The following is a 25780-nucleotide window of genomic DNA, read 5'->3' as shown; positions in this document are numbered from 1 at the left end:
GGCCTCTCCCCCTGGCTGGGGGGAGGGCTCTCAGCGCCACTTACCGGCATGCCAGAGAAGACAGGGTCTCCTCGGGAGGGACAGGAGCACTCCCCGGGCTCACCCTGAAAAGACAGGCGCCTTTGTCAGAGGAGAGCAAGGATGGAGGACCTTCTGGAAACTGACAGCTGGCAGGTGGCGCAGGCACATGGGATGGAGAGGCCAGGGTTTAAATCTAGGACCTGTCTCTTACGACCATGCACTTGAGCAGTCTGTTCGACCCCTTGAACCTCAGCCTCCTCATCTGTAAGATGGGGGTGGTAACGGCGAATGCACAGACTGTCATGAAGGTGGAACAGGTCAGCTCAGGTAGAGCTCCTGCCCAGTGGGAGGCACTCAGCAAACAAGGGCTGCTGCCATGCCTGCGTTTTCAGCTTCCCCGCAGCCTACTGCCCCACAGGTATTCTCACCTCCAGTGCAGTCTCGGCTCCGCCCAGCGGCAGCCCTGCTCCCTCCGGGCCCAGCCTGGCCGCTAGGCCCTTCTCTCCTGGTCCCTCTCCATTCTGCCCTTTCACCACGAGTCCTTCCCTGGCTAGTCCCTGTCCCTGTCCCCTGCCTCAGCACTCACGTCCACTCGAAAAATGCAGCTGTCCCCTGCCCAGTGGGGTGATCTTGGAACTCTTTGGGTCTCCTGGGATCCTGATAGAGCCCTGGGTCAGCACCCAGGTAAAGTGGGGAGCATTCGGGGTTCCTGCTCCCTGGGACCAGTGAGCTGGTAGAAGGCAAGAAGACCAGGACGGTCCCCATTCTCCCAGCCAGGGCCACTAGCATGTACATAGGTTCCCTTGGGTGGCAGGACTGTAGGGACTGCTACCTTCCCTGGAGAAATGGGACTTACCTTCTCTCCCTGAGATCCTTTCTCACCCTGCAGGGGAAAAACACAGGAAGATGAGTAGGTGAGGGCGCGGACGCAGCTGTGGCTTCCTGCCGCCTCGGGACACTGTACTCACGGGCGTCCCTCTGGCTCCTGGAAGTCCAGTCTGTCCTTGCTGCCCATCAGGTCCCTTAAGAGAGAGAGCCTAGGGTCAGTGGTTGATGCTACACAGCAGCCAGCATCGGCCTGCCTGCAGGGAGGGCTCTGGGACAAAGAGAAGCAGCGCCAGGCTCCCCTGGAGCCCGTATCCGGTGCCCCGTTGTGGAGGACAAGACCGAGATGAAGGGGACAGAACACCGCAGAGAACACCGACTGGGATCCTCAGCCCCGCCCCCAGGACAGCGCTGCTCTGGTTTATGGGTAAAGAAACTGAGGCTGAAGGAGATTTTTGCGACAGACCCAACAGCGCGACCACGCCAGGCCCGTGTGGCCAGAGTCCCTGCCCTCCCCCCCGCCCTCCGGTGTTGGGCCCATGTCCTCTCTGTCACAGAGGTTGTTATCTCAGGCGATTTATTGCAGCTCCTGTTCTATCAACAAGAAACAGGAAACTCTGAGAGGCTGGCACTCGCCCAGGGTCACAGCCAGTGAGTGTGGGGCCGGACTGGGGAGCCTCCTGGATGCAGAGCAGGTCCGGGGAGGCCAGCCTGGCACACGGGCGTTCTGACGGCTGCCGTCCTGCGGGCCTGCCACCTTCACGCCTGGGACTGGAGGCTCCCCAGGGACGAGGGGCACCTTCACCTCTGCCTCTGCTTTACCCCAGGAGTCCCCAGGACGGGCAGGGAGGGACCCCGAGAGCCAGCTCGACGGGGCAGGGCAGACTGGCTGCAGGAGCCTGGGCAAGTCCCCGGCCCCCGTGGGCCTCACAGCTCCCTAAAAGGAATCCATCGGTGATTCCCAAACCGGAGCTGGGACTTCTCTAGGGATCCATAAATACAGAAAAGTTATGGTTCGAGGGGCTATTTTCTACACTGCCGAAAGCCCGTAAGAAAATTTCTACCATTTGTCCACAACCCGGCATGGCCCCGGCTGGCTGAACGGTGGCTTTTTTTTGAGTGAGGCTAGAATTGTATCACCTTGCAACATTCTAGTGGGTTCATGTGAAGCTGACTGTCGTACAGGTCTTTGCTGAATGAAAATGAGGAACTGCATTTAATGTTACTTAACTGATGCAGTTGGCTCCATAAACACAGCTTTTAGGACATGGGACTCATTGGGGGGATGATGCCAAAGGGGGCCTTTGAGCTGGAAGTATTGCTGGTCGGGATGGACCTCTGCCGTCCAGCACAGTAGCCTGTAGCCACACAGGGCTATTTCAACTCAAATGAATTTTAAAATTACTTTAAAATCCTCACCCAAGGATAAGTTTATTGATTTTTAGAAAGAGAGAGAGAGAGATCCATCGGTTGCCTCTGGTACGTGTCTGGACTGGGGATCGAACCCACAACCTTTTGGTGTGTGGGGTGACACCCCAACCGAGCCACCAAGTCAAGGCTCAGTTTGTTAAAAGTAAATGAAATGTACATTTTCGTTCCTCAGTCACACTAGCTACACCGCGAGCGCTCGACGGCCATACGTGGCTAGTGGCTACCGCCTCCGGCAGCGAGGAACAGAGTGTTTCCACCCTCACAGGGAGTCCCATTGGGTAGCACCGGTTTAGACCCCTGACTACGCCGCAGACTGAAGCGGGGGTGGGGGAGTTCATACAGAGGCTTTGAGTCAGACAGAGCTGGGTTCAAGTCCTGACTCTGCCTCCTCCCTCTGGGGCTTGCAGGTTCCTTGTCTGTGAAATAGCCTGAATCAGTACAGCCGTTCCCGTGCAGAGCGGCTGTGAGAACGGACCGAATCCCTATTTGTTTGGAGCTTAGCACAGGACCTCAGCACAGTCACTGCGCAGGAAATGATGGTGATCAGTCTCGCCGTTGCTCAGGCGGTCCTCCTTCTCCAAGGCTGGGCTGAGCGGAGGCCTCTCCGCCCCCACGCTGCTGGGGGACAGGCGGGGTCGGCCTCGTGCCCTCTTCCCAGAGCCACCCCCCACATGGAGCGCAGACAGGACCCTTACCGGAGGCCCGGGAACACTGGCACCAGGAAGTCCCATGGGTCCGATGGCTCCTTTCACCCCCGGAGGTCCCTGCAGAAGAGGGTACAAAGGTTGCCGGGGCAACCCAGCAGGTGAGACACCTGGGCAGCTCTCTGGTGGCCATCACTCAGTTCCCACGTCCCCTGCTCCCGATGCCAGGCCTCACCGAAGCACCGCAGGCCTAGTGCCCAAGGAGGCAGAGGCTCACCTTGGGACCCTTCTCTCCAGCAGGGCCGGGTGGTCCTCGGGGTCCAGGGAACCCCTGCAGATGGAAGCACAGCTAGTTATCCCTTACCCTAGAGTAGCCCCTTCCCCTGCCAGCCCCCTCCAGGCCCAAGGCAGACATACCTGAACGCCAGGCAAACCCTGGGCTCCAGGTTCCCCCTGCAAGTCAGAAAAGGCAGACTGGGCCACACCCGCCCAGGCCAACCTGCCCCCTGGCCCTGCCCCGCTGGCAGACCTGCTCTGTGGTGGGTGGTCTGCCAGCCCTCAGAGGAACACCCCAAGAAGACCCCGAGGGTCAGAAAGGCAGGGTTCAAAGCCAAGATCCTGGACAGAAGCAAGGCTAAGGCTGCTGCACAACTGTATCCCAGAGCGGTGCCCTTGAGCATTTGGGGGAGGGCAGAGCTTTGTGGTTTCAGGGTAGATGGGAGTGCACAGCTGGCTGGTGGCAGTGTTTTGGGGGAGAGGGGGTCAGCGGGCAGGCAAAGGTAAGGCTCCAGACTCACCTGGGGCCCCTGGACTCCTATTCCTGGAGGCCCAGGCTCTCCCTGAAGAGACACAAGGACATCCTTGGCTTGAGAGCCCCACTCACGCTTGACCGGTGACACTCCCACAGCCCCATCTCTTTCACCTCCTCCACGTTTCTCCCTACTCTATAGATAATCTCCGTCCCCCACTGCAGCCGCTGCCCCCATGGATCTCCCCACCCCGCCGTCACCCACACATACCTGCTGCTCAGGTCCCCCACACTCACACCTACCTGCACACCCTTCAGTCCCGGCGGCCCTTGAACTCCTGGTAGACCAGGCTGGCCCTAAAAGACACAGAGGTTCCATGGGTCCCACAGAGGAAAGGGGAGAGGGGGGAAGCCCAGGTAGGAAAGGACCAGAGGGCAGATAGCCGGAACTCACCGGTTTCCCAGGCCGGCCCACACCTTCTGGGCCTGGCTCTCCTTTGGGGCCTGGCTTCCCAGGCAGTCCCATCACGTCGGTCAGCGCCCCCTGCAGGCTGGGGCAGGCCGTGCAGCTGTCACCCTAGTCAGAGACAGGCATAAACAGGAGTGGGTGAGCCAGCGCAGCAGTCAGGCCAGCAGGAGGCATGAAAAAGGGAGGGGGGTGGTCTCCGTGCCTCTCTGAGAGCTCTGCCCCTCTACTGCCCCCACCTCAGCCTGGGAGATGAAAACATTCCTAGCTCTTCTCCTGCCTCAGGGAAGGGTGGAGGCGCCTCTACCCAGTGCTTCTGGTGTCCTAGGAGGCTCACAGCCCAACCCCACAGCCTTCCCCGCTCATACCCTGTGGTCTGATTTCTTTTTGTTCATGCAACAAACTGCCCCCGCCTGACTGACCTTCTCTCCTTTCGGGCCCAGGGGGCCCCGAACCCCAGGCTCTCCCGACAGTCCTGGCTGCCCCGAGGTGCCAGGGGTTCCAGGATCTCCAGGGTTTCCTGCGTCGCCCTGTAAGGAGTAGGGATGGAGGAGGAGTAAGGTGACCCACGTGGGGGCAGGTTGCCTTCTTGGGACCTGCAGGTACTCAGAGCCCATTGCTGGGTCAGGGGACTGGGCAGGGAGAAGAGAGTGGGCACGGGGCAACCAGCAAAAGAAGGCAGAGAGGGCATCTGAGAAGAGGAGGTGCCCCCCCATGCCCAGTGAGGCTGTCTCACCTTCTGCCCCTTCAGTCCACGCTCTCCAGCCTTGCCCTGCGGAGAAAGCATTTGCAGCACCCATTCACTCATACCAGATCCCCCTAAGCGGCCGACACCGTGGGAGGCCCAGGAAATGCAACAACATACAAAACAGACCCAGGTCTCTGCTCTCAGTTACTGCGTGGACTAAGAGAAAAGATTTGAGCCGCACGCCTGCCTGGGTGACCCTGGGCACCTGTCTGTGCCTCGATGCCCTCATCTGCTAAATGGGGATGACCAAGTAGCCCAGGTGTCTCCGCGGCAGGGCTCTAGAGAGGTTATATGAGCTGATGATGTGCTTCAGGGTTGCCCGGCTGTGTGCCCGCCCGTGTCTGCTGCTGCCGGTAGAGCAGCAGCAAGAACCACCACCACAGCGGTAACCGCCGTTCCCTGAGCGCCGACCGTGTGCTGCTAAGTGCTTCGCACACGTGATTCCTCGGCCGTACCCGCCATGCACAGGGAACAGGAACAGAGAGGAAAAGGAACTCGCTTGAGTCCAAAACCTGCTGAAAGGCAGCCTGGACTTCGAACCCAGGCCCAGCTGGCCCCAGGCTGGTGTGCTTTCTGCACACCCTACTGTCCTGTGTCCCCAGGTAAAGGACAGACACCTGTCAGGACAGCTCTCTCTGAGGACAAAGGCCCTACCCCTCCACGCACTGCCACCCACTCCCCACTGCCCAGGGAGCCGAGAGACCCAAGGGGTCCCTAGTCTCTCCCGAGCCCCGTCTGCCTCCCCCCTGCAGAGGCCCTGGGACTCACCTGTTTGCCCGGCAGGCCGGAGCCTGGAGGCCCAGGCGCCCCCTTTTCTCCGGGGGGGCCAGGCAAGGCCAGCACATGGCTGTCCCCGTTCTGAGGCTTGGCCAGAGCTGAACGTGGCTCACAAGGCTCCCCCTGCCAAACAAGGACAGAGGGCTGGGCTCCCCAGGCCAGGACTGGAATCTGGGGAGTGTACCCAGGCCTGAGATATGGCACCTCTACAGGGCAAGGGATATCTCAGGAGTTGTGAGAGAATAGGTAAGAAAGGAAGGTAAGGGCCAAGTCGTCAGGGGACTTGAACGCCATGCTAAGGGGTCGGCTGTGACCCTCAGACATTGGGAGGCTCAGAGAGTCCAAAGGAGAGCAAGATGAGTGTGTGTTGGGGAAGCCAGCCCAGGCCGTGGTGCAGGGGACGTCTCCATACTCACCTTCTCCCCTTTGATGCCTGCGGGTCCCATGGGCCCCGGTGGTCCCTATGTGATTAAAAAAAAAATGTGTGATGCTCTGCATCTGCCCGGGCCGTGCTGAGGCACCGCCCAGGCCTGTCACCTCCCCAGCAGTGGGCAACACCTCCCTCCTGTCCTTTCCCAGAGCGGTGGCGTCCCAAGCACACTTACCGAACTGCCAGCGGGCCCCGCCTCCCCGAAATCACCCTGAAATCAAAGCAGAGAACATAAGGTCGAATGGAGCTGCAAAGCTCTATTTGAGAAATGACAGGTGTAGTTTGCTTGGCAGAGCCGAGTCTGAACATATATTTCAGGGTTTCTCACACTTGAATACTCGTACACCCACAAAACCCCTCGTCTGAGTCACACTGCACTGTGAGTTCAATGCTGTGATTTGTCTCCATTTCAACTGTAGATACAAATGTTAACATGGCCTCTGGAATGGAGGGAGCCAGCTGAGAAGTGAAGATCACAGAATCTGCAGCCAGACTTCCTGGGCTCGCATCCCACTTCTGCACACAAGCACCCATGTGACTTTGTGCCATTCACTGGGCCTCGCTGTGCCCATATTTTCTCATCTGCAAAATGGGAATAATGAAGCCTCCACCCCATAAGCTTGTAAGAGGAGGAAACAAATTAATACATGTGCAAGCACTCGGCACAGTGTCCTGCACATAAAAAGTAATAAAGAAGTGTTAGTAGCGTTTTATTATCATAAGGTCATACTGATGTGTACTGATGTGCTTAATTGTTTTCAATCAGTTTCAAATACAACATTAAGGAATTTTCTTGGAGAACACGAGGGCTCTCAGAAATAAATGCGTTGACTCCAGTTGGTAACACATCGATGAATTTGCTTCGCTGTGAATGTACGGTTTGATCTCTTATCTGTATTGTCCCTATTGCCCGGCCAGGGCCCTCTCCCCGTCTCCCTGCTAAGAGGCCCTGGTAGCCCTGACACGTAACCCAGGTCTCACCTTCTCTCCTTTCAGCCCCGCTGGCCCTGGAGCCCCAGCTTCCCCCTGAAAAACAATCAAGCTGCAGTTACAGCATCTTCCAGTCCCATCCTTCCCAGACTCCACGGGCCCCGGTGTCCGCCCAGAAAAAGAATTACAGCTCAGAATTACAAGTCCCTCAGCCCTGCAGGTAGCCGGACTGTTATTTCTGTTACACAGCTGGGCACTCAGAGGTTCTAAGAGGGAGTTCTAGGGCGAGTGGCCTGGGGCAGTGCAGGAATGGAGGAGGGACCAGGGTGCAAGCCTGGGACGCCTGCCTCAGGGCCTCCCTCCCGGTCTCTGCCTTGAGAGGCAGGGACCTAGGGACCCAGGGGGGCCACCATGGAGCAAGGGTGGGCTGGACTGGGCTGTGCTAGGAGGAAGCAGCCACTCACCGGGAGGCCAGGCAAACCAAAGGCAGGGGGGCCCGTGCCCCCTTTGACCCCCGTAAAAGGCCCAAGATGCTGGGCCCCCATAGCTGGGCCGCAGGACAAACAGGACTCGCCCTAGGAAAGAAAGAGAAGGGATCAGAAAGGCTTCTAATAGTCAGAGGAGGGCAGCCAGGTGACTGGGGTCCCCTCACCTTCTCTCCTTTCTGGCCTTGGATTCCGGGGTCTCCCTGCAGAGAGAAAAGTTGTGAGGGCCGAGACTGGGCATGTCAGGATGCCCCAAACCTCCTGGACGTGTATGAGGACAGCAATGTCACACACCACAAACGCTTCAGACACCCGAGGGTTCTAGGCAAGTGAAAGTCGGGAGCACCCCAGAGCCAGGGCTCATCAAGCCATGAGACAGACAGAGATGAAGCCAGGTTAAGCTGTCCCACCAGAGGGCTCCTTTACATACCCGATCACCTTTCCGTCCAACAGCTCCCAGGCCCTCCTAAGAGAAAGAGTCTGTGAGGGGGTGGGGTGGGGAGGCCAGGCCTGGACCCCAACCCAGCACTGCCCACTCCTCTCCATCACCCCCACCCAGCCAACACCCAGTTCCAAGAGGAGGGTGCAGCCTAGCTCACTGTAAGGGTTGGCTCCACACCAGCTTCCCCAAAAGGCATTTTAGCAGTTCCTCAGGAACCCTGGGAAGTTGCCATGGAGACCTGGGGTGGCTTTCTAGCCCAGTCCTAAACTCTGTGGTTCAGCCCCTACTCATTGAGCTAAGCACCCAGGCTCTCTGCCCATAATCTCTCTGTGGTCATAAGAAGTACCCAGCCTCTCTGCCCAACACCTCTCTATGATCATCCCCCACGTTTTTGTGGGGTCCCTCCCTGGATACCCTAGGCACTCACCCCGGCTGGTGCAGGATCACCTGGTTCCCCCTTGGGCCCTGGTCTTCCAGGGAGCCCCACGAAGTTCTGGAACCCCTCAGGCAGCGTTGGACACACTTCACAGGGGTCACCCTAGTGGAACGAAGAGACCACAAATGGACGAGATGGGGCTGAGACCCAGGGGAAGACAAGGAGCTGTAGATGCTGGGCGGGCCAGCGCCTTAGCCCCAGCATCAGAGTGGACAGCAGGGACACTGGAGGGGCTTTCTGTTCAACCGACTCATTCATTCAGCTAATGACTCCTGGACATCACAACACGGCACCCTCACCACCACCCACACTGTGTCCCATTTACAGATGTAGAAGTTTGCCACGGGCATAATCACGTGTGGCTGAGGGGGGACTTGAACCCGGCTGAGCAACTCCCCAGCCAGGCTCTTTATCTGGTGATCGATCGCCATGTTCACTGTAGTAACAAAGGAAGGATGGGGGCCCCCTAAGGAAGGTCAGCACCCCTGGCCACTGGGCCCTTGATGCTTAGTGTCACCTCCCGAGAAGGGCTCCCACCCCCACCCAACCTGGAGCACCCCAGCCAGGGACTCACCTTTTCTCCCTTCAGCCCTGGCACCCCTGGCTTCCCCTGCAGGAGAAGCAGTGGGCATTAGCGCCAGGACAGAGGGACTGGTGTGCCAGGAGAGGGCCCGAGGACCTAGCCCCCACTTCTGGAGGCCGTGGCAGGGTGGACTTGGGCAGGACGGGAGCCCCTTCCCCAACCCCCCCGAACTGGAGTCACTCACAGGTTTCCCGCCAGGACCTTCCTTTCCCGGCACCCCGGAGCTGCCCTGTGGTCAGGAGAAGGGTTAAGGGGGAGGCTGCTGGCCGCGACCTCAGCCCATTCAGCCCGTCCCCATCCGGTCCCCTCTCTGGATGGCAGGATAATCTCTGCCAAACCTCCCACCTCCTCTTGGTCTGTTTGCTCAGCAAAGGCTCCCGTCCTGTCTCCTGCCCCCCATTCTAACGCAAGTCCTGGTTGCGAAGGAGGGGAGAACACGAGGCCTCTGTGCCCCCTTCCCCAGGGTGGTAGGTTGGAAAGTGGTCTGGCTGGCTCCAGAGGAACCAGAGCAGACAGGCAAACAGTTCCAGGGCTCTCCGCTCATGGAGGCACAAGGCCCTGAAGAGAGCTGGGCGCTCCGGCGCGGGCCCCTATGGTCCCTTCCAGACGCGGGCCTGCGCTTCCCTAGGCCTGGGCCCCAGCCTCCTCAGACGAACGCTGGCCCCTTCCCCCCAACACATGCCCATCACCCAGGCTGCCCCCAGCCCCATTCTTCTGTCCCCTTCCGCAGAGCTGAAGGGGCTCCCCCATATGCCCTCGCTCTAGCCTGTGCTTACCTTGTCTCCTTTAGGGCCTGGCGGGCCACCGGGGTCCCCCTGAGTGCAGAAACAGAGTCAGGTAGAGGCTTCCCAGGGGCCTCAAATTACAGAGACGCCTACTCTGGCCCCTTCCCCCAGCCAAGACCCTAGGCCTGGTCCCCCCAACCAGGGCCCTAGGCCTGGCCTCCCCACCCTTGGCCTGGCAGGAGAGTGTCTCTGAAGAAAGGATGGCAGGAAGAGCAAGGGGTACTCACCGGGGTCCCAGGGAGTCCTATCCCGGGGGGCCCAGGTCGGCCAGGTGGCCCGGGCTCTCCTGCCAGCCCCTCAGGCCCGACAAAGCCAGGGTCTCCCTGGTCAGACGTGACGTGAATGTGAGAGGGCTGCCACCTCAGCCCAGCGCCCACTCCCTGCCCCACGGCACCCACAATTCACCTTCTGTCCTTTGGGCCCCATGACGCAGATCTCTCCAGGCCGTCCCTGTGGGGGGCACAAGAGTGGCCAAGGCTTGGCACCTCCCCAGGGTACAGACCCACCCCCCACCCAGCTGTCCCTCCCCAAAGCCAGGCTCCACCCAGTGCCCCGAGGTCATCAAATGTCAGCCCCAGAGAATTAGAGGTCAGGGGCTCTTAGGCTGGGAGTCGGGAAGCCCCCTCCTTGCTGTGACTCCTAGGGCACAGCCCTCCCCTCCCGCGTCTCCTTTGTCTGAGCAAGGGAGTCGGAGTGGACCCTGGTGGTGAAATCCGTGCTTCCCGACATCCCTGCCAAGGGCTGTGTGGTTGTGGTGGGGAGGGGCCCCGGCGCTGCACGCACATCTCGGCCTGGCTTTCCCATGGAGCCCTTGATGCCTCCGTCTCCCTTCTCTCCTTTCTGGCCCTGCAGGAGGCAGAGACAGAGCGGCCGGGGTTGAGGGAAGGGCCGGGAAGAAGCAGGGCAGCTCCAGCTGGGGGAGAGACAACTGCCTCCTGGACCCACAGCCTCCGCCTCCCCCAGATTCAATGGCTGCGGTCACCACAGGAGGGCAGACAACAGGCAGGACTCCCAGACCAGCCAGACCACCACTCTGGGGTCTGTGGCATCCCCCTCTAGGTCTGATGGGAGCATTGGAGGGTACTGCCAACTCTGTGCCTAATGTCACCTCCCTCCTCAACTCTGTAGGGCCCACAGCCTCTCTGGCACCCACCCTCCAGATCCAGGCCCATTACCTTCTGGCCTGTGGAGCCTGGGAGTCCTGAGGGTCCCTGAGATAAAGTTGGAGACACAAAAGAAGGGGTGATACAAGAGAGGGAGGCTGGGCGCCAGGGCCCCCCCTGCCCCTGCCCTATCCCTGGTCCCATACTCACCAAGGCTCCTGACTCCCCCTTCTCTCCCTTCGAACCTTCTGAACACTGAGCAGGGAGATAAGGTGTTGAGAGGGATCCAGGGTCACCCCGTGGGCTACCAAGGGCACAGTCCCTGCCCCGGGGCTGACCCCATCCTGGCCCCAGAGCAGGCCTCGCCTCTAGGTCTTACCTGAAGCGGGGCATCCGGAGAGATTCGGACACAGTCACTGCCCTGCGGGTGGGGAGCAAGGGGTCAGGGGGGGGCCTCCTAGCGGAGCCTCCCTAGCCTGTTTGAAGAGGATGGGCCAAGGAATTCCACAGTCCTAGGTGCCCCTAGAAAATAGAGATTTCCACACACTAACCCCTAGAAAGACCCTGGCCCTCATCCCTCCTCTGGGCCGGGCTGCCAGTTTCCAGCTGAGATGGAGAGAGGACGGTTCTCATCCCAGCCCACCCCCGGGGCGCAGCTGGGAAGGGTCCTGCAACAGGCATGGCTGGGCACTTACCCGGGCTCCCTTCTCTCCCTTGGGGCCTGATGGGCCAGGCAGGCCCTGCTCACCTTTCCCTCCCTGTGGATGAGACCAAAACAGGTGCTGGGACCAGAGGGGGCACATGGGAGCCTCCTCAGTCTGATCTTCTCCACCCGTCCAGCTCACATGGGTGTGTAAATGAGCACAGCACCACCCCAACCCCCACCATGCACACACCACATGGATTCCATATGCATCCAAGCCGGGCCAAAAGGCTGTCTCTGGCAACCTATGGTCTCACGCCTAGGGTGTCTCTCTCCCCACGCCTCTACTCGAGCACACTAGCTTGCACACGGCACACCCAGGGGCACAGGGGCACATGCATGGACACAAGCGAGGAGCAGCAGAAACCTGTGATGATGAGTGTCAGGCTGCCTGAGTTCAAATCCTGCCCCCACCACTTTAGGATGTGACTCAAGTCATGTGGCCTCTCTGAGCTGAAGTTTCTCCATCAGTAAAATGGGTTCATGTCAGCCCCTACCTCAAGTGTGATTCTCCAGGAAGTGTGCGCAGCACAGAGCCTGGCTCTCAGCCAATATTCACCCGAAGGAGGCCTCAAGGATTATATCACATACTCGTGCACACACAAGCTCACATCCACATGCACACAGTCTATCCCACCACCCACAAGCTCTGCAGTCCTGTCAAGTTCATGGGCTCAGCCCTCAGTACCACTAGAGTAGGCTGCACACATGCCAACAGGTGTCGGACATGCGTGCAGCCACGTGCACACACAATCACTCTGACACACCCGGTCACACACGCGGGCACAGCTGGGTCTCGGTTTCCCCTGAAGTGAAATGACAGTGCCCAGCCCACGGGATGCTTGAGGGGGTTCGGGAAGGTCATAGATGAGCATATGTGTGGCCCAGGGCCTCCGGTGCAGCGGGGCCTCTGGAAAGGGCAGTTTTTAACGTCCTTACGCACACCCACTCTTTCCAGCACACACATGTGTAGCCACCACACACACAGACAGGCTCAGGTAGCCCTGAGGGGAGCGCAGCCCCGGGGTCACCTGCTGTAAGAAGGGTTGGGACCAATGAAGAGGGCAGGAGTGTCCTGCTCTCCAGCTGGAACTGACCTGGAGGCCAGAGGGACCAGTTGTGACCTGAGGGAACAGAGGAGACAGCATTACACCTCAGGGAGGGAAAGAAAACCAGAGGTCCAGAGAGAACAATCTGTTTAGCCAGGGTCACACAGCGTGGTGGCTGGACCAGCTGGCTGAATCGCCTCCTGGGCCAACCAGCAGGCTGACTTTGTATCCCAAGGCTGTTAAACTGGCGGAGGGGTCCAACCCAGCTTCCCTAAACCTGCCTGGCTTTGACTAGCTCCTCCCCTCAGTTGCTAGGATAACATGGCTGTTTGGTTGCCGTGGTAACCCTGGTATATCTGGGGACCACCAGAGTTATCAGATCTGGTGGGGGACTAAATGCAAACAGAGGCGGTCAGCAGAGGGGAGTACTTCTGGTAGCCCCCAAGGGTCTCGGAACCGAGGGGAGCTGGGGTTGTAGCCTTTGTGGGCCGGTGACTTGTCAACTCGGAATGCCGGGCATTGATAAAGTGGTGACTCATGCTGCCTATGGAGGAGGCACAGCTGGGCGCCAGCTGGGCCTGCACTGAGCCCCTCTCCCTCATCCTTCTGGACCCCAGAGGGAGGGTGGGCCCGGGCCAGCTAGGGAGGGATAGGAGAGGAGGCCTTGTGCCAACATGTGTTTGGGGGGCCGTGCTGGGCTACGTCACCCTGAGCCCTTCCTCTCTCTAAAGATGATGTGTGACGCCCTCGAGCAAAGCAGGCCTGAGTCCCTGCGGAGTGCAGAGCTGGGTCCTGATCCTCCCTGCCACCAGCCCACCCCCGCTCCGCCCTGGATCCAAATACACTGCCCAGATCCGGGGTGTGAGGCCCCTTCCATGCAGCCTGGCTTGGTGAGGATGGGGGTGGGGGTCTGGCCCAGCTCTGGGGGGATGGGCAGGAAGGGAGTGTGAAAGTACACAAAGACCCCCTTGTCTGTAACCAGGAAGCTGCCAGGCAAACGTCTAAGCAACGCCCACCCCCAGCCAGTGCCCATCCCGCCCCGCATATCTTCTATTCACTCACATTGCTTTCCCGGGCACCATGGGCACAGGGTGGGCACTGAAAGGGAAGAACAGGCCACAAGGTCAATTCAGAGAGCCCAGGACCAGCCCTCCCCACCCATTCCTCCCCACACACACCAAGCACACAGAACGTCACGTATGTTCTGGGTGGAGTCTGAGAGAGCATGAAGATAGGAATCCTATCCAACAAGCCTTACCCCTTAATTCCTACCCACCCAGAGCCAAGCCATCTCTCAGATAAAGAAACTGAAGCCCAGAAAGGAAGAGCAGTGGCCATTGAGTCACAGAGCAAGTCAGAGCAAAATGAGGCCCAGAACCCAGGGTCCCATGGCCAAGGTCTGGGCTCTACCCATGATTCCCATGGCCACTTGCTGTCAACTCAGCCAGAGTGTCCAGGGCTAAACCTTAACCCCAACCCCTTAAGGAGAGGCTCAAGGCAGACAAGGCCCAGTGTTGAGCCCCCAAGGAATGCTGGGAGCTGTGTAGCCATTCCACATGCCCACGCCTGGGCTCTGGTGCCCCAAAGCCTTATCCGAAGGGCTCATGCTGGCACCTCTTCCAACGAGCTGTTTTTGCCCGTCTAAATGGGAGGCTTACCTCATCGGGGGCTAGCTCCTGGTGGGCCTGGGAAGAGGGAGGGCATGGGGATGGACAGGGAATGGAGAGGATGAAAAACTGCTTCTAACACCCCTGACCAAGAACCACCAGGGGGAGGTGCCCTCCACAGCACCAGGTACTGTGCTGTCCCGCTCCATTCACCCTTCCTTCTCAGAGGAGCTGCCTGCGTGTCTGAGCCCTGTCCAGGAGGGGGGGCAGGCGCAAAGAGCGTGGGAGTAGAGTCTCTTATGCAAGGAGTTTGCAGAGGGCATGGAGGGCAGACCGAGGGCACCGTGGGCTCCTCCCACCCACTGTCTCTACCTTTGTTCCCCTTTCTGCAGTCTGTCTGATTCTTCCTGTCAGCTGGGCATCCACCTAGGCAGACAGAGTAGGAGGCAACTTTTGAGGAGGGGGCAGTTCTGGGACCCATGCCAGAAAGGGGCACTCAGGCAGGGGCAGGGGCCCCAGGTACCCCTTCAGCCGGACATCTGGCACCTCCCACGGCATCAAGAGCCTGTTCAGGCCCCTGCATCCCACGGACTCCCCCTCCTCCTTTTCCCTCTACCCACGTGATGTCAGAGAAAACAAGACCATGAATCAATGAGATCCTGTGTTCCTGCAGCCAAAGGCTGGGCATGATGCCCAGTGGGCAGGGAGGTTGCCCAGGCAGGGGGTGGGGCTAAGAGAAGAACTGGGCTTCCCTGCTACCCCTAAAGAACCCGAAAATGAGCAGGGCAGCTGGCCATGGTGCTGGGCACAGAACCAGCCTGGCATTGGCCAGGGTTGGGCCCAGGAGAGTGAACAAGCCCCAAGGGAGACAGTGTGGCCTGGCCTCCTGCCCCGGGTATCCCCATCCTGGAGAAATTGCCTTTGGGTACAAGCCTCATCCTGCCCTCACTGGAAGGGCCTGGAGTTGCATCAGTGAGGGTCTGGGTGGTGCCAGAGTTAGATGGGCACGACTCTTAATGCCACAGGCAGGCAGGCAAGCAGGCAGGCACAGGGTCAACCAGTGGGCTGTCTCTGCCTCCCTAAACCCTACAGGATGGGTACAGAGACAGGCAGGGCTCCCAGTGCCCTCTGCACCCCAGGGACAACCGACCCTGGGGGCAGACTTCAGCAAGGCCGGGTGCGGGGTAGCCTCACCTTGCCTGCCTGTGCCCATGTCTGTCTGCCCTGCCCACCCACCTTGCTGGTTTGAGGCTCCTCCAGGCAGAAGCAGCGGGTGTAGACCTTGCCCTCAGTCTGTGGATTGATCTCGATGAGCTCGTTGCTCTGGGTGTCTCGACGGGCCTTGGAGGTCTCTGGAGGGCACTGCCCAGAGTGGGGAAGGCCGGGGTTCAGTTCAGAAGGCAGACCACACCCGCCACCCTTAAGATCTCTAGGCATCCTCTTCTTGGTCCCTACCTCCAGCCCACCGTATCCCCGGGTACTGTCCCATCCCTGCTTCCCCCAGCTGTGCTGGGGCCAGGCCACTCACCCCTCCTGGCAGAATCTCACAGCAGCCCTCCTCCAGCACGAGTTCCGGGTCACAGTAGATGTGTGCCTGCTGAAGGTCAAACTGCAGGGGACACACAAGTCATTGTCACTTCATTGTAGCAAGTAGCTCTGTGTCCTGGCCCCCAGGGAGGCACAGAGGTGGCTCCACCCTGGGAGTTTCTGGTCCGGCCAGGGAGGCCATCAGGAATATAGCTGTCACTGAGAGGAAAACAAACTGCTCGTGCAGGAAAGAGGGAAGGAGGGAGGAATGCTCATCTTGGCCCAGAGAAACAGGGAAGGAAGAGGCTCCATTCTACCTGGGCCTGAAGGACCACTAGATACTCAACAGACAGTACGCAAGGAAAAGTATTCCAGGCGGAGGCCACAGTGGGAAAGTACTAGGTGAAGCGGCCAACTAGAACGGGACCGACCAGAGCAGAGCTGCATGGATGGAGGTGCAGGAAGATGATGCTGCAGACATTTACAGGGACCATATCATGATGGGCCTTGAATGCCAGGTTCACATGTTTAGGCTGCCTCTGGTAGCAGGGAACCATGAGAGGATTCTGAGCAAGGGGAGGACCAGGGCAGAAACAGATTCGGGGAGCTCACTCAGGCTCCCGGAAAGAGGGGGCAGAGGCCAGAGACCCCACCTAGCCACTCACCGAGACAGGCTTGGCCTGCTCAGCGTCCAAGCCCAGAAAGACGTGGCCCACAGGCCTAATGGGTCGCCGGGGCCCCAGGGGCTTGGAGGAGGCTGAGGTGCAGTCCACGTGCACAGAGGCCACGCGTTCTGCCACGCTCAGCAGCAGCTTGTGCCAACGCAGGTCAAAGAGCTGGGGCACCGAGAAGATGCAGGACACAAAGTCGCCGTCGTGGCTCCGGGCCCGGAGCTCCAAGCTCTGCTCTAGACTGTTGACTTCCAGAGAAATCTGTGTGGAATCGGGGAAGATGCAGGACAGAGAATCAGGGCCCCACAGCCAGAGTGAGGCAAAGTTAAGGGACCTCAAGCTCATTTCCCTGGTGGGGAAACTGAGGCCCCAAGAGGAAAGAACACTGCCCGGGGTCACGGAGCAGCACATCCTTTCAGAATGAGAGAGATGCTGGGGGGCGGGCCCTGGGTGGGGGTAGAGAGGCCCCAGAAATCCCAAGCTGGCACAGAAGCTGGGCTGGATTGGTACCGCTCTTGGCCACAAGAACAACGGGGGTAGGAGTGGGGCTCACCTGTGGGTACCCATCTCCATCGGTCACTTGAAACAAATACCACGTGTTCCTGCGGGTGTGTTTCTTGAGCAACACGGTCAGCACCAGGGCAAACTCATCAGGGAGACCCCGAGGGAACACTCGCCTGGGAGGACAGAGCAGGGAAGGTGCCTGAGGCTGGGGAAGGGACCACTCACTGCCACCCTGGCCCTCAGGACTGTGGAACCTACACAGGCGAAGTGCAGGCCCACGCCTCCAAACCAGCACACAGCTGTACACATCCATCCATCCACAGACATTTCCTGAGTGCCTACTATGTGCCAGGTGGGGGTCTGGCTGCTGGGGATGGCAATAGAGGGAACATAGAGAAGGTGCCTGCTTGTCATGGAGGCTTCGAGTCTGGCAGGGAGGGGCTCGGGGAGCAGACCCTAAACAAAGAATCCCCAGAATGATATTCCACCATCTCATAACAAAGGTGGCGAGTGCTTCCCAGGAATTCAGGATGTCCTGGGGGGAATACCTGGGTGCAGGCAGGGCTAGGTAGGAGAAGAGACACTGGAAAAAGATGACAAGGGGTCAGTAGGACTAGAGGAGCAAGAAAGAAAGAGAATCATTTTGGGAGATGAAGCTGGACAGGTAAGCAGGGGCCAGAACTTGGGGACTTGTGGGAACTTGGACTTCACGCATGAGGGCACGTGTGTGAGCACACACACACAGACTCTTGTCAGGTTCCCACCCCCTGTCCTGGGGTCCTCCTGACGTCCACAGGATGCAGGCCTGTCCCCAACCACTGTGAGCCAGAGACTGAGGAGGGACACAGTGTGGGCCTGCCGGGCACCTCCTCTTTGCCCACCTTGCAAGCCCTGGCAGTGGAGACCACGGGGTGGGGTAAAATGACCCATGGGTGCTGGCAGGCTCAGCACCTTCACATCCAGAGCTGCTGGTGAGTGTGGCTGAGGTCAGTATTGACTCCCAGCGGCCACTTCGGGGCCTTTACCGTGTGGGCTGGGTGAGCGGGGCAGCCCCCAGTCGCAGGATGAGGGGCCCGTTGGGGTTGCGGATCTTCTTGATGGCAGAAGTCTTCATGAGGCTGAGGCGGCGGATGAGGTTGAAGCCTTCAGGAGAGACACCAGGGGAAGAGTTCAGCTGGGCAGATCGGCAGGGGCACAGGCCACTCCAGGGAAAAGTTGGGAGGGGACAACGGGATGAGATGGGCACTCACCGGTCACATTGGCCGATAAGTCACTTCTGTGCTCCAACTTGAGTCCTTCTTGCTGCGAAGGCGGGCACTGCTCACCTGGAAGAAGCATTGGGGGTGGGGCACTTGGCGGGCTCAGGCCGAGGCAGCTGCACAGCCGGGCTCTTGGGGGTCCAGGAAGGAGTTTATGGTCCCCACTCTGGACCTTTAGCCAGGCCGTGCCTTGGACCAGCTGTCACCTCTTGCCTTCTGACCCTGTCCACCCTGGGAGCCAGGAAGAGCCCCCAGCATACAGATGGGAAGACTGAGGCCCAGAGACTGAGGCCTAGCCCAAGGCTGGGAAGGGAGTCCACAGCAGACTAGGATGAGTATGCCTAGAATCCAAATCCCCCAAGATTCCACGTCAGGGGCCAAACCAGCAACGGAGGGAATGAAAGAAACCCTGGAGGCCCTAGAGCTCCGTGGGGAGCCGTGTCCATGCATGTGCTCCCTCCGTGACATGCACCCCAGCTGGGAGGAGCACTTCAGGGGAAGGAGACGTGGGGTTCAGGCACACTGGTGTTACACACAAGCTCATGTGCGCCTCCGAGCATGCGTGAGCTGTGGATGCTCGTGCCACCAGGGACACCATACGCAGCTGGTACAAGTGTTCTCAGCAATGGGTTGGGGTACACTTCTTACATCCAAAGCAGAAGAACAGGCCAGAGAACAGACTGACTTTTCACCTGAACCACCACCTTGTGAAACAGCGAAAAGAGAATGAGAGCCTAAGTGGACCACAAGCTCAGGGAACCACCATGTCCTTGAGGCTCCAGACAGGGTCAATTAAAGAGGCGAAGACCCCTGGAGAAGAGGACAGCTTAACTCAGGTCTCCAAAACCCTGAAGGGATGGGTGGGCACCATGGGTCTGACTGAGCAGAGGTGTTGGGAGAGGCTACAATCACAAAGGCCTTGCCACCAATGCAAATGTGGTAGCCGGGATAAGACAGCAAATCCAGCTCCTAGAAGCTGGGCTTTGGACCCCCTGGCTGCCCGGCTGGAAGAAGGATCCTGGATCCCTGGGCACGGTGACCCCCCTGGAGTCCCTCTCCTCTCCCAGGTCTGCCCAGAAAGATCACCACTGCAGCAGCAACAGCAGTGGGTGACTCAGCCCATGGCAATGGGCCCAGATTCCTTACAGATGTTGAAATTCTCTGCCTCATCCCCCAGAGAACCCGGTAAGGGAAAGGAGAGTAAGGCCCACGTGTACACATGCAGAAACACACATGTACACACAACTCAGGCAGTTGCACGCACCCAGGTGCTTACCCCTCCTGCATCAGCACGCTGGTTTTTTTGCCTCCTGTGACTGGATTTGGGTTCTAGGAGTCTCCTAGGCTCGAGGGCTAGGAGACTAAGCTATCAAGCCCAGAGGGCACCCAGCAGGGCAGGGCAAGTTGCCCGGTCAACTTCCTCTGGCTTTGGGCCTTGGAAAGCTTCACCCTCTGTCTCATCCAGTGTCTGGGCCTCAAGGCGGGCCCTTTATCTGGATCCAGGGCCAGCCTTGGCAGAAAAAGAACACACTGGCTGGAGGGTGGATTATCCACCTTGAAAAGGACTGGAGGGGCCTGGGCCTCTTTCGGGATGCAGCCTCCTTTTGTAGGGATTGCTGATGCCTGCTCACCCCTAGCCCACCGGCCCTGCCAGCACTCCGTGCACAGGATGGGTTTGCATATCAGGGAACAGGGTTGTCTCACACACAGACACAGGAAGAGGTACAGATGCAGAGACAGGCCCAGAGAGACACAAATATGCAGACAGAAACACACACACACACGCTTGTTCACTTCACACAGGCTCACGTGGACAAACACCTCAGGCCACCCTGAGCCCAGGCCCCAGACTCTCCTCTAAATGGCCACATGGCCCGGGCACATGGTCACATAGGTTCCTAGGCCTGGCACCTCAGGGAGCTAGTCACAGGCCTGTGGCACCCTGATCTTCGGGCCTCGTCTCACCTGTACTCGCCGTATGACTCGCCGTGTGACCGCAGGTGGCCCAGAGACCAAGCAGCCATAGGCCTGGAGCCCAAGATGCCCACATCCTGGTTCAGAGAAGTCAGCCAGAGCCACAGCACCTGGAAATCACAGAAACCAGGAAGGCAGATTCCTGAGCTCCCACAGCACAATCCCACAGGTGGGCAAACAGCAGCCAGCCCCCGGGGCCCAAGCACTGGCACTGGGGGCGGCAAGAGGTCTGGTCAGGCACCAGTCCCTCTCAGAGGCCCAGCCACAGGCTTTGCGCTATGATTTTGGCCAGGGTGATATTCAAAATATTTAACCACCGGCATGGCATGGACACCAACCAGCCAGAGCAGAATGCTGGCTGGAGCACCAAGAGTCCAAGTGGCAGCTGGCTGTGCCGGTGGAGAATTGCTGGGCTGAGGAGCGATCTAGAGGGTTCTAGAAGGCCAGATCTACTGGGACAGTGAGGGGGCTTGAGGCAGAGGCCATTTATCAATTTTTTAAAAAAAGATTTTATTTATTTATCTTTAGAGGGGAAGGGAAGGAGAGAGGCAGAAATATCAATATATGGTTGCCTCTCATGCGTCCCCTGCTGGGAACTGGCCTGCAACCCAGGCATGTGCCCTGACTGGGAATCAAACCACAATCCTTTGGTTTGAAAGCCCCTGCTCAATCCACTGAGCTACGCCAGCCAGGGCCCATTTATCAATTTTTTATCAACCTGTGTGCTGTATTCATAGATACTAGCCTGGTACCTGGCTAGCTGCACCCAGCTCAGGCAGGAGGCCCTGCTAGGCACCCACAAGGTCAGGGGCTGACAACTGGGCTGAGACTCCCAGCAGGCATCACAGGGAGGTATGTACACCAAGCAAGTTTCCCCCACTGGTACAGTTTGGGGGACAGCCAGTCACCGGGGCTCAGGACCTCGTTGCCAACTTCCGGTGCTGATGGATGCTCATATTTTAGTTTTATTAAACCCCAAATGGATGGACCCAGATAAATCAATGCAGACTCAGCAAGCAGCCAGCAGAGCCATACATCATCCAGCCTCCCCCGAGACAGGCAGCTTACACGCACACACGTACAGTCATGTATGTGTCGGCATGACAGTTATGTACGGGCACATATACACAAAGACACATATATGCCAGTGTATGCATACAAGCCTACCTGCACACAGGCATTCTCACAGAGATCCATGTTCACCAATATACCCAGACACAAGAGCTTGCACACACACACATGCACATAACTAGCCTATGAATGGCCTTCCTGTTGGAAGTTCTTATGCAAGTCTGACCTCATTCCTTCCAGTTGTAATGGAATTCTATGTCTCCTCCCTCAGCCCTGGATAGAGAATGAGAACAGAAAGGAATCCCTCACCTCAATATTTTGGAGATAGGACCCTAACCCCCTTCTTCTTGGGGCAAAACTCTTCCCCACCTTCCTCATCATCCCCCCACTAGGATTGAGCACATCCCATCTCTCAAACCCCATCCTGGCCTCTCCTTCCTGCCAGTCAGCGGAAGGGCTGCCAACTGTTCGAGACACGTGAAAGCGTGTGGAGGCGTGAACACTGATATGCTTGTATCCCCTTCCTGCTCCTGATCTCTGGCTTCCACTCCCCTGGCCCCAGCCAAAGAGGGGCTACAGGGGTGGATGGAAGAAGCCTCCAAGGAGATGATCCTGTCCCATTACAAAAGCACAGATTTGGGGGCAGGGACAGTCAGAACTGGGATGGAGTTTAGAGCTCATCCCCCTGCAGAGAAGGTGATTGAGATCCAGAGAGGGAAAGCCATTTACCTCAGGTCACACAGCAAGTGGGGCAGAAGGGACATTCAGCCCAGAGCCTGGAGGCAGTCCACTCCACCCCCCACTTACCGTGGCTGGAGATCCCCCCACCTCACTTAGTAATCCAGGCAACGCAGTGCAGCCAGCCAGGGGAAGCAGGGCCTGGGTTCCTCAGGCCCACAGGAAATCCTCGATCGCTTCTGGTTGTCCTCAGGTCCCCAGCTTCACAGGTCCTAAGCTTTGGGGGCTGAATGCTGCCTGGCGAGGCACGCAAGCCTGCCGCCGGGACTACCGGCCACTCCACTCCGGGTGGGGGAAAAGGGGGAGGTTCCAGGGGGCTGGGGACTAGCCAGGGCTGCTAATGGAACACAGCTGGACCCGCCCGCCAGGCAGGAGGAGGGCGGGAGGGCCAGGAGGGGGCTCTGCCTGCATCGGCACAGGCGGGAGGACAGACGCGCAGCCCCGTTCCTGGCCTGGCTGTCCTCCCAGGCCCGCCCTCCCAGTTCCCGCCAGGTGAGCCAGTCAGCCAGCAAGGCGGGACCCTGCGTGCCCAGAGCTGCCCTGCAAGGGGGCTCTGGGGGCAGGCGGGTGGGCGGGGAGGCCGGCCCTTTAAGGGCCAGGCCTGGAGCTGGAAGGGCCTCCCCTCTGCCACCCCCTTCCCCTTCCCAGGCTGGGCCTCCAGATGGCTAGGGTAAGGGGTGGAGACCCTCCTCCCCAGTTCTGTGGCACCCGTGACGTGGCTGTGGCCCAAGCCGTCTTGGTCAGCTTTTTCCTGTTTCTCAGCCTAACTTCCAGTTGGTGTTTCTAGGTTTGTCTGAACTGGGGAGAAGGTGCCGGCCCATAAGGGAAGCGTGTGTGTGTGTGTGTGTGTGTGTGTGTGTGTGTGTGTAAATTAACCTCTTCTGCTCTGGCCTCTGTCCCTTATTCTCTTTTACTCTAGGAGATTAGAAGGGCTCCAGTCCCTGTCCTCAGCTCTGTGGCTTCAAACATGCTGTTTAACCTGGACTTCATTTTTGCATCTGGAACATAGAGTAATGATCTATATACCGTGCAGGGTCGTTGTGAGCAGGAGATGAGCCAGAGTCTGTAAAAATGCTTAGTACAGGGTCTGGCTCAGAAGAGGACCTCAGTCAACATTCACTGCCATAGTCATTATTATTGCAGACCTGGAGGTGGGGGCGGGGCAAGGGGTGACGCTGGGATTTGGTGTATTCCCAGCGATGGAGAGGCGCTGCTTTACAGTCAGGATTCAAGAAAGCAAGAGGAATTGAGGTTGGATGAGAGGCTGGACTTCTGAGGAAAAGAGAGCAGGGCACACGTCCAGTCTGTCCAGAGGCAGCAGAGTCATCAAGGTGACACTTCCCAGGGTCCCACTCTGGAGGCAGCAAATTTGGGGGCAGCAAGGCTGAGGAGCTACAAAGAAGTAGGTTCAGGAGGCCCACGAGTGGGAGGAATGGGTGTGGGGCTGAGAGACAGCAACTGGAGTGCTCTGGTTTGGAGGGGCTTCCGGTAGAAGCGACATGGTGGAGCCCTGGCCCTGTGGCCCCATTTAACCCGCCGGAGCCAGAGGTGCTGAGTCAGCGGAAACCCAACCACGGCCATGGAGGCGCCTCCATTGTGGTCCCTGCATGGAGCCAGCCCAGATGTGGCTACGACCGTGGTGGGGCCTGGGAATCGCTGAGCTCAGCATGCGGGAAGCGAAGGGGGTGGAGCTTTCTGGGTACTCTGGTCCAAGGGGTGGGTAGGCACGGGCCCAGCCTGGCCACAGGGGGCTGCCCCAGTGGTGGGCACTTGGGAAATAATAGGCAACACAGCTAGGTCAGGCTCCTTTTATCCTCGAAACTACCCCAGCAGGGAGAATTCAATTCCTATCCCCATTTTACAGATGGGGAAACTGGGAGCACAGAAAAACTACAGCTCGCCCAGGATCACGTGGTTAGTGGGTAGTTGGGCAGGGACCCACACCCGGCTTAGCCTGGGCTCACAGCACAAGTTCTTAACCACCCTGCCATCCTAGGCAACTCACACCCCAGACTCTCCCAGGCAGGAGGGGATATCTGAACCCAGAACTGAAGGGACCTGAAAAGGGGGGTCCAAATACCTTCCCATAGCACCCCAAGGTGTTCACCAAAACAGCCAAGCCTGGGGTGCATGCTGAACCTAGATACACCATCACAGACACAGCCCAGAGGTGTGCCCATGCCCCTCCCTCCCTCTGACACGTAGGTACATACCTCCAGAAGTGTGCAGTCAGAATTGCTCTCTCACGACACGCATGTGCAGACTCCACATGCATATGTAGGCACTTATATTCACACGGACACAGACACACACAGGACACTCCTCCACATAAACACTCAAACCCAGATGCCTCAATCTCAGAATGCACGGGCACAGCTCTGCAGGTACTTGAGCATGCACACATGCATGCACACACAAACCTGTGTGTGCACAAAATACAGGCAGAACACACACATGTGCCTATAGGTACGATGACTCATATAAGCAAGCAGAGAAACCTGCAGACCTCCAGCACACACACAGGCAGCCATACAGACACAGGTGGCTCTCACAGAAACCCCCACCCGCACACATGCACACACACACATGCACACACATGTGTGCCTGCAGCGAGGCTGACACATTGTATTCTCTCAGCCCCAGAAAGCACTACATGCCAGAGAGTGGGGTATCCCCTGGGCCTGGGCTCATCGCCCTCACCCCAGATGCATTGCCACGAGGTAATCAATGCTGCTAATCGCCAACAGCTGCCCTGGAGCCCGCCTGCCGCTGCCGGGTGGGGCTCCCAAGGCCTCCCCGGCCTGGGGTAGAAGGCCCAGATGTCAGCAGTGCCCAGAGGCCAACCCACCGTTCTGCCCCAGCTGGCCATTGGGGAATTCCTACCTGGCAGTGGCCGCCCCTGGGGCTGGGGGAAAGTGAGGAGCCAGAACAGGGAGGGTCTGGTCCCGAAACAGACCCAGGAGCCCCCACGCAGCCAAGCAGAGCTGATCTAAACCCCACATGCACACGGACACACCTGGGCCCCCGCACATGTGCACACACACAAACGCACGGGCATGTTGCACATTCAAAACAGCCCTCGTGATTATCTCCCCGCAGATCTCTTTCTCCCTGTCTACCTCATTCTAGTAACAACTCATCTGCATGTTCGGTCTGAGAACCTAGTCATCACTGGCTCCTTCCTTTCCTCTACCACCCTCACTATCCTGTCAGTTCTACCCCAAAACACAGCTTGCGTCCACCCACTTCTTCCCACCCTCACCCAAACCACCACCCTCTTTTCCCGGATTGTGCAGGAGTCCCCAACCCCCACTTCCCACCCAGCAGCCAGAAAGACCTTTCCAAACCTGAAGCTGTTGATTCCATTCTCCTGCTTCAGTCTTCAGGGTCTTATTTCACCCACAAACCAAAATCTTCCCCTTGGCCTTACCGAGTCCTCCACGATCTGGCCTCCGCCTTCCTGTCTTGCCCCCCGTCGCTCACCCCAGTCGCTGTGGCCCCACTGGCTTCTTTTTTGGCCCTGAATTTGCCACGCTGGTTTCCCCCGCAGTGCCTCTGCACCAACTCTTCCCTCTTCTGGAAGGGTCTGTCCCTGACCCTTACTAGGCTGGCTCTTTGACAGGCTTCACCTCATCAGTCGCCTCCTCCGAGTGGCCTTCCCTGACTGCCAGATCGAGAGGGGCCCCGACTCGCTTCCCATCACAGGACTCTGTTTCAAATCTCCACAGAGCTCTGGTATGTGTGTGTTTGTGTCTTGTCCTCCACTAGTGAGCAAGAGGCTCCACGAGGGGCCCTGTCCACTGGGTCTCACTGCCCCACCATG

The 25780-nt window shown here is 58.7% G+C and overlaps 1 protein-coding gene across 8 annotated transcripts in view; it reads right to left on the bottom strand.

Annotated features, from left to right (window-relative positions):
- Nucleotides 1-22733, bottom strand: part of COL16A1 (collagen type XVI alpha 1 chain) — a 50277-nt gene extending 27544 nt beyond the window's left edge. For 4 of the 8 annotated variants that reach the window (XM_037149586.2, XM_053660607.1, XM_053660608.1 and 1 more), the window contains exons 1-41: nt 22027-22733; nt 20140-20258; nt 18166-18240; nt 17941-18058; nt 16965-17088; nt 16406-16672; nt 15742-15822; nt 15450-15575; nt 14586-14639; nt 14265-14291; nt 13669-13704; nt 12655-12681; nt 11550-11612; nt 11234-11275; nt 11065-11109; nt 10927-10962; nt 10535-10597; nt 10157-10201; nt 9979-10074; nt 9743-9781; nt 9151-9195; nt 8958-8993; nt 8375-8485; nt 7936-7971; nt 7673-7708; nt 7485-7595; nt 7072-7116; nt 6266-6301; nt 6077-6121; nt 5652-5783; nt 4872-4907; nt 4558-4665; nt 4124-4246; nt 3973-4026; nt 3719-3760; nt 3339-3374; nt 3199-3252; nt 2973-3041; nt 990-1043; nt 878-904; nt 45-104 (exon numbers count right to left, since the gene is read on the bottom strand). In XM_037149586.2, the coding sequence (XP_037005481.2) occupies nt 45-104; nt 878-904; nt 990-1043; nt 2973-3041; nt 3199-3252; nt 3339-3374; nt 3719-3760; nt 3973-4026; nt 4124-4246; nt 4558-4665; nt 4872-4907; nt 5652-5783; nt 6077-6121; nt 6266-6301; nt 7072-7116; nt 7485-7595; nt 7673-7708; nt 7936-7971; nt 8375-8485; nt 8958-8993; nt 9151-9195; nt 9743-9781; nt 9979-10074; nt 10157-10201; nt 10535-10597; nt 10927-10962; nt 11065-11109; nt 11234-11275; nt 11550-11612; nt 12655-12681; nt 13669-13704; nt 14265-14291; nt 14586-14639; nt 15450-15575; nt 15742-15822; nt 16406-16672; nt 16965-17088; nt 17941-18058; nt 18166-18240; nt 20140-20224 (2745 nt within the window). In that variant the 5' untranslated portion in view covers nt 20225-20258; nt 22027-22733. Of the gene's footprint in view, nt 1-44; nt 105-877; nt 905-989; nt 1044-2972; nt 3042-3198; nt 3253-3338; nt 3375-3718; nt 3761-3972; nt 4027-4123; nt 4247-4557; nt 4666-4871; nt 4908-5651; nt 5784-6076; nt 6122-6265; nt 6302-7071; nt 7117-7484; nt 7596-7672; nt 7709-7935; nt 7972-8374; nt 8486-8957; nt 8994-9150; nt 9196-9742; nt 9782-9978; nt 10075-10156; nt 10202-10534; nt 10598-10926; nt 10963-11064; nt 11110-11233; nt 11276-11549; nt 11613-12654; nt 12682-13668; nt 13705-14264; nt 14292-14585; nt 14640-15449; nt 15576-15741; nt 15823-16405; nt 16673-16964; nt 17089-17940; nt 18059-18165; nt 18241-20139; nt 20259-21445; nt 21493-22026 lie in introns of all 8 variants that reach the window. The other 4 variants (XM_053660604.1, XM_053660602.1, XM_053660605.1 and 1 more) reach the window with 4 other exon arrangements.
- Between the last annotated feature and the right edge of the window lie 3047 nt (nt 22734-25780).

Source organism: Artibeus jamaicensis, unplaced genomic scaffold (genome assembly GCF_021234435.1).
Source record: "Artibeus jamaicensis isolate MK-2021 breed Jamaican fruit bat unplaced genomic scaffold, CSHL_Jam_final scaffold_847, whole genome shotgun sequence".
NCBI classification, from domain to species: Eukaryota; Metazoa; Chordata; class Mammalia; order Chiroptera; family Phyllostomidae; genus Artibeus; species Artibeus jamaicensis.
This window is presented reverse-complemented; position numbering and strand designations above follow the sequence as displayed.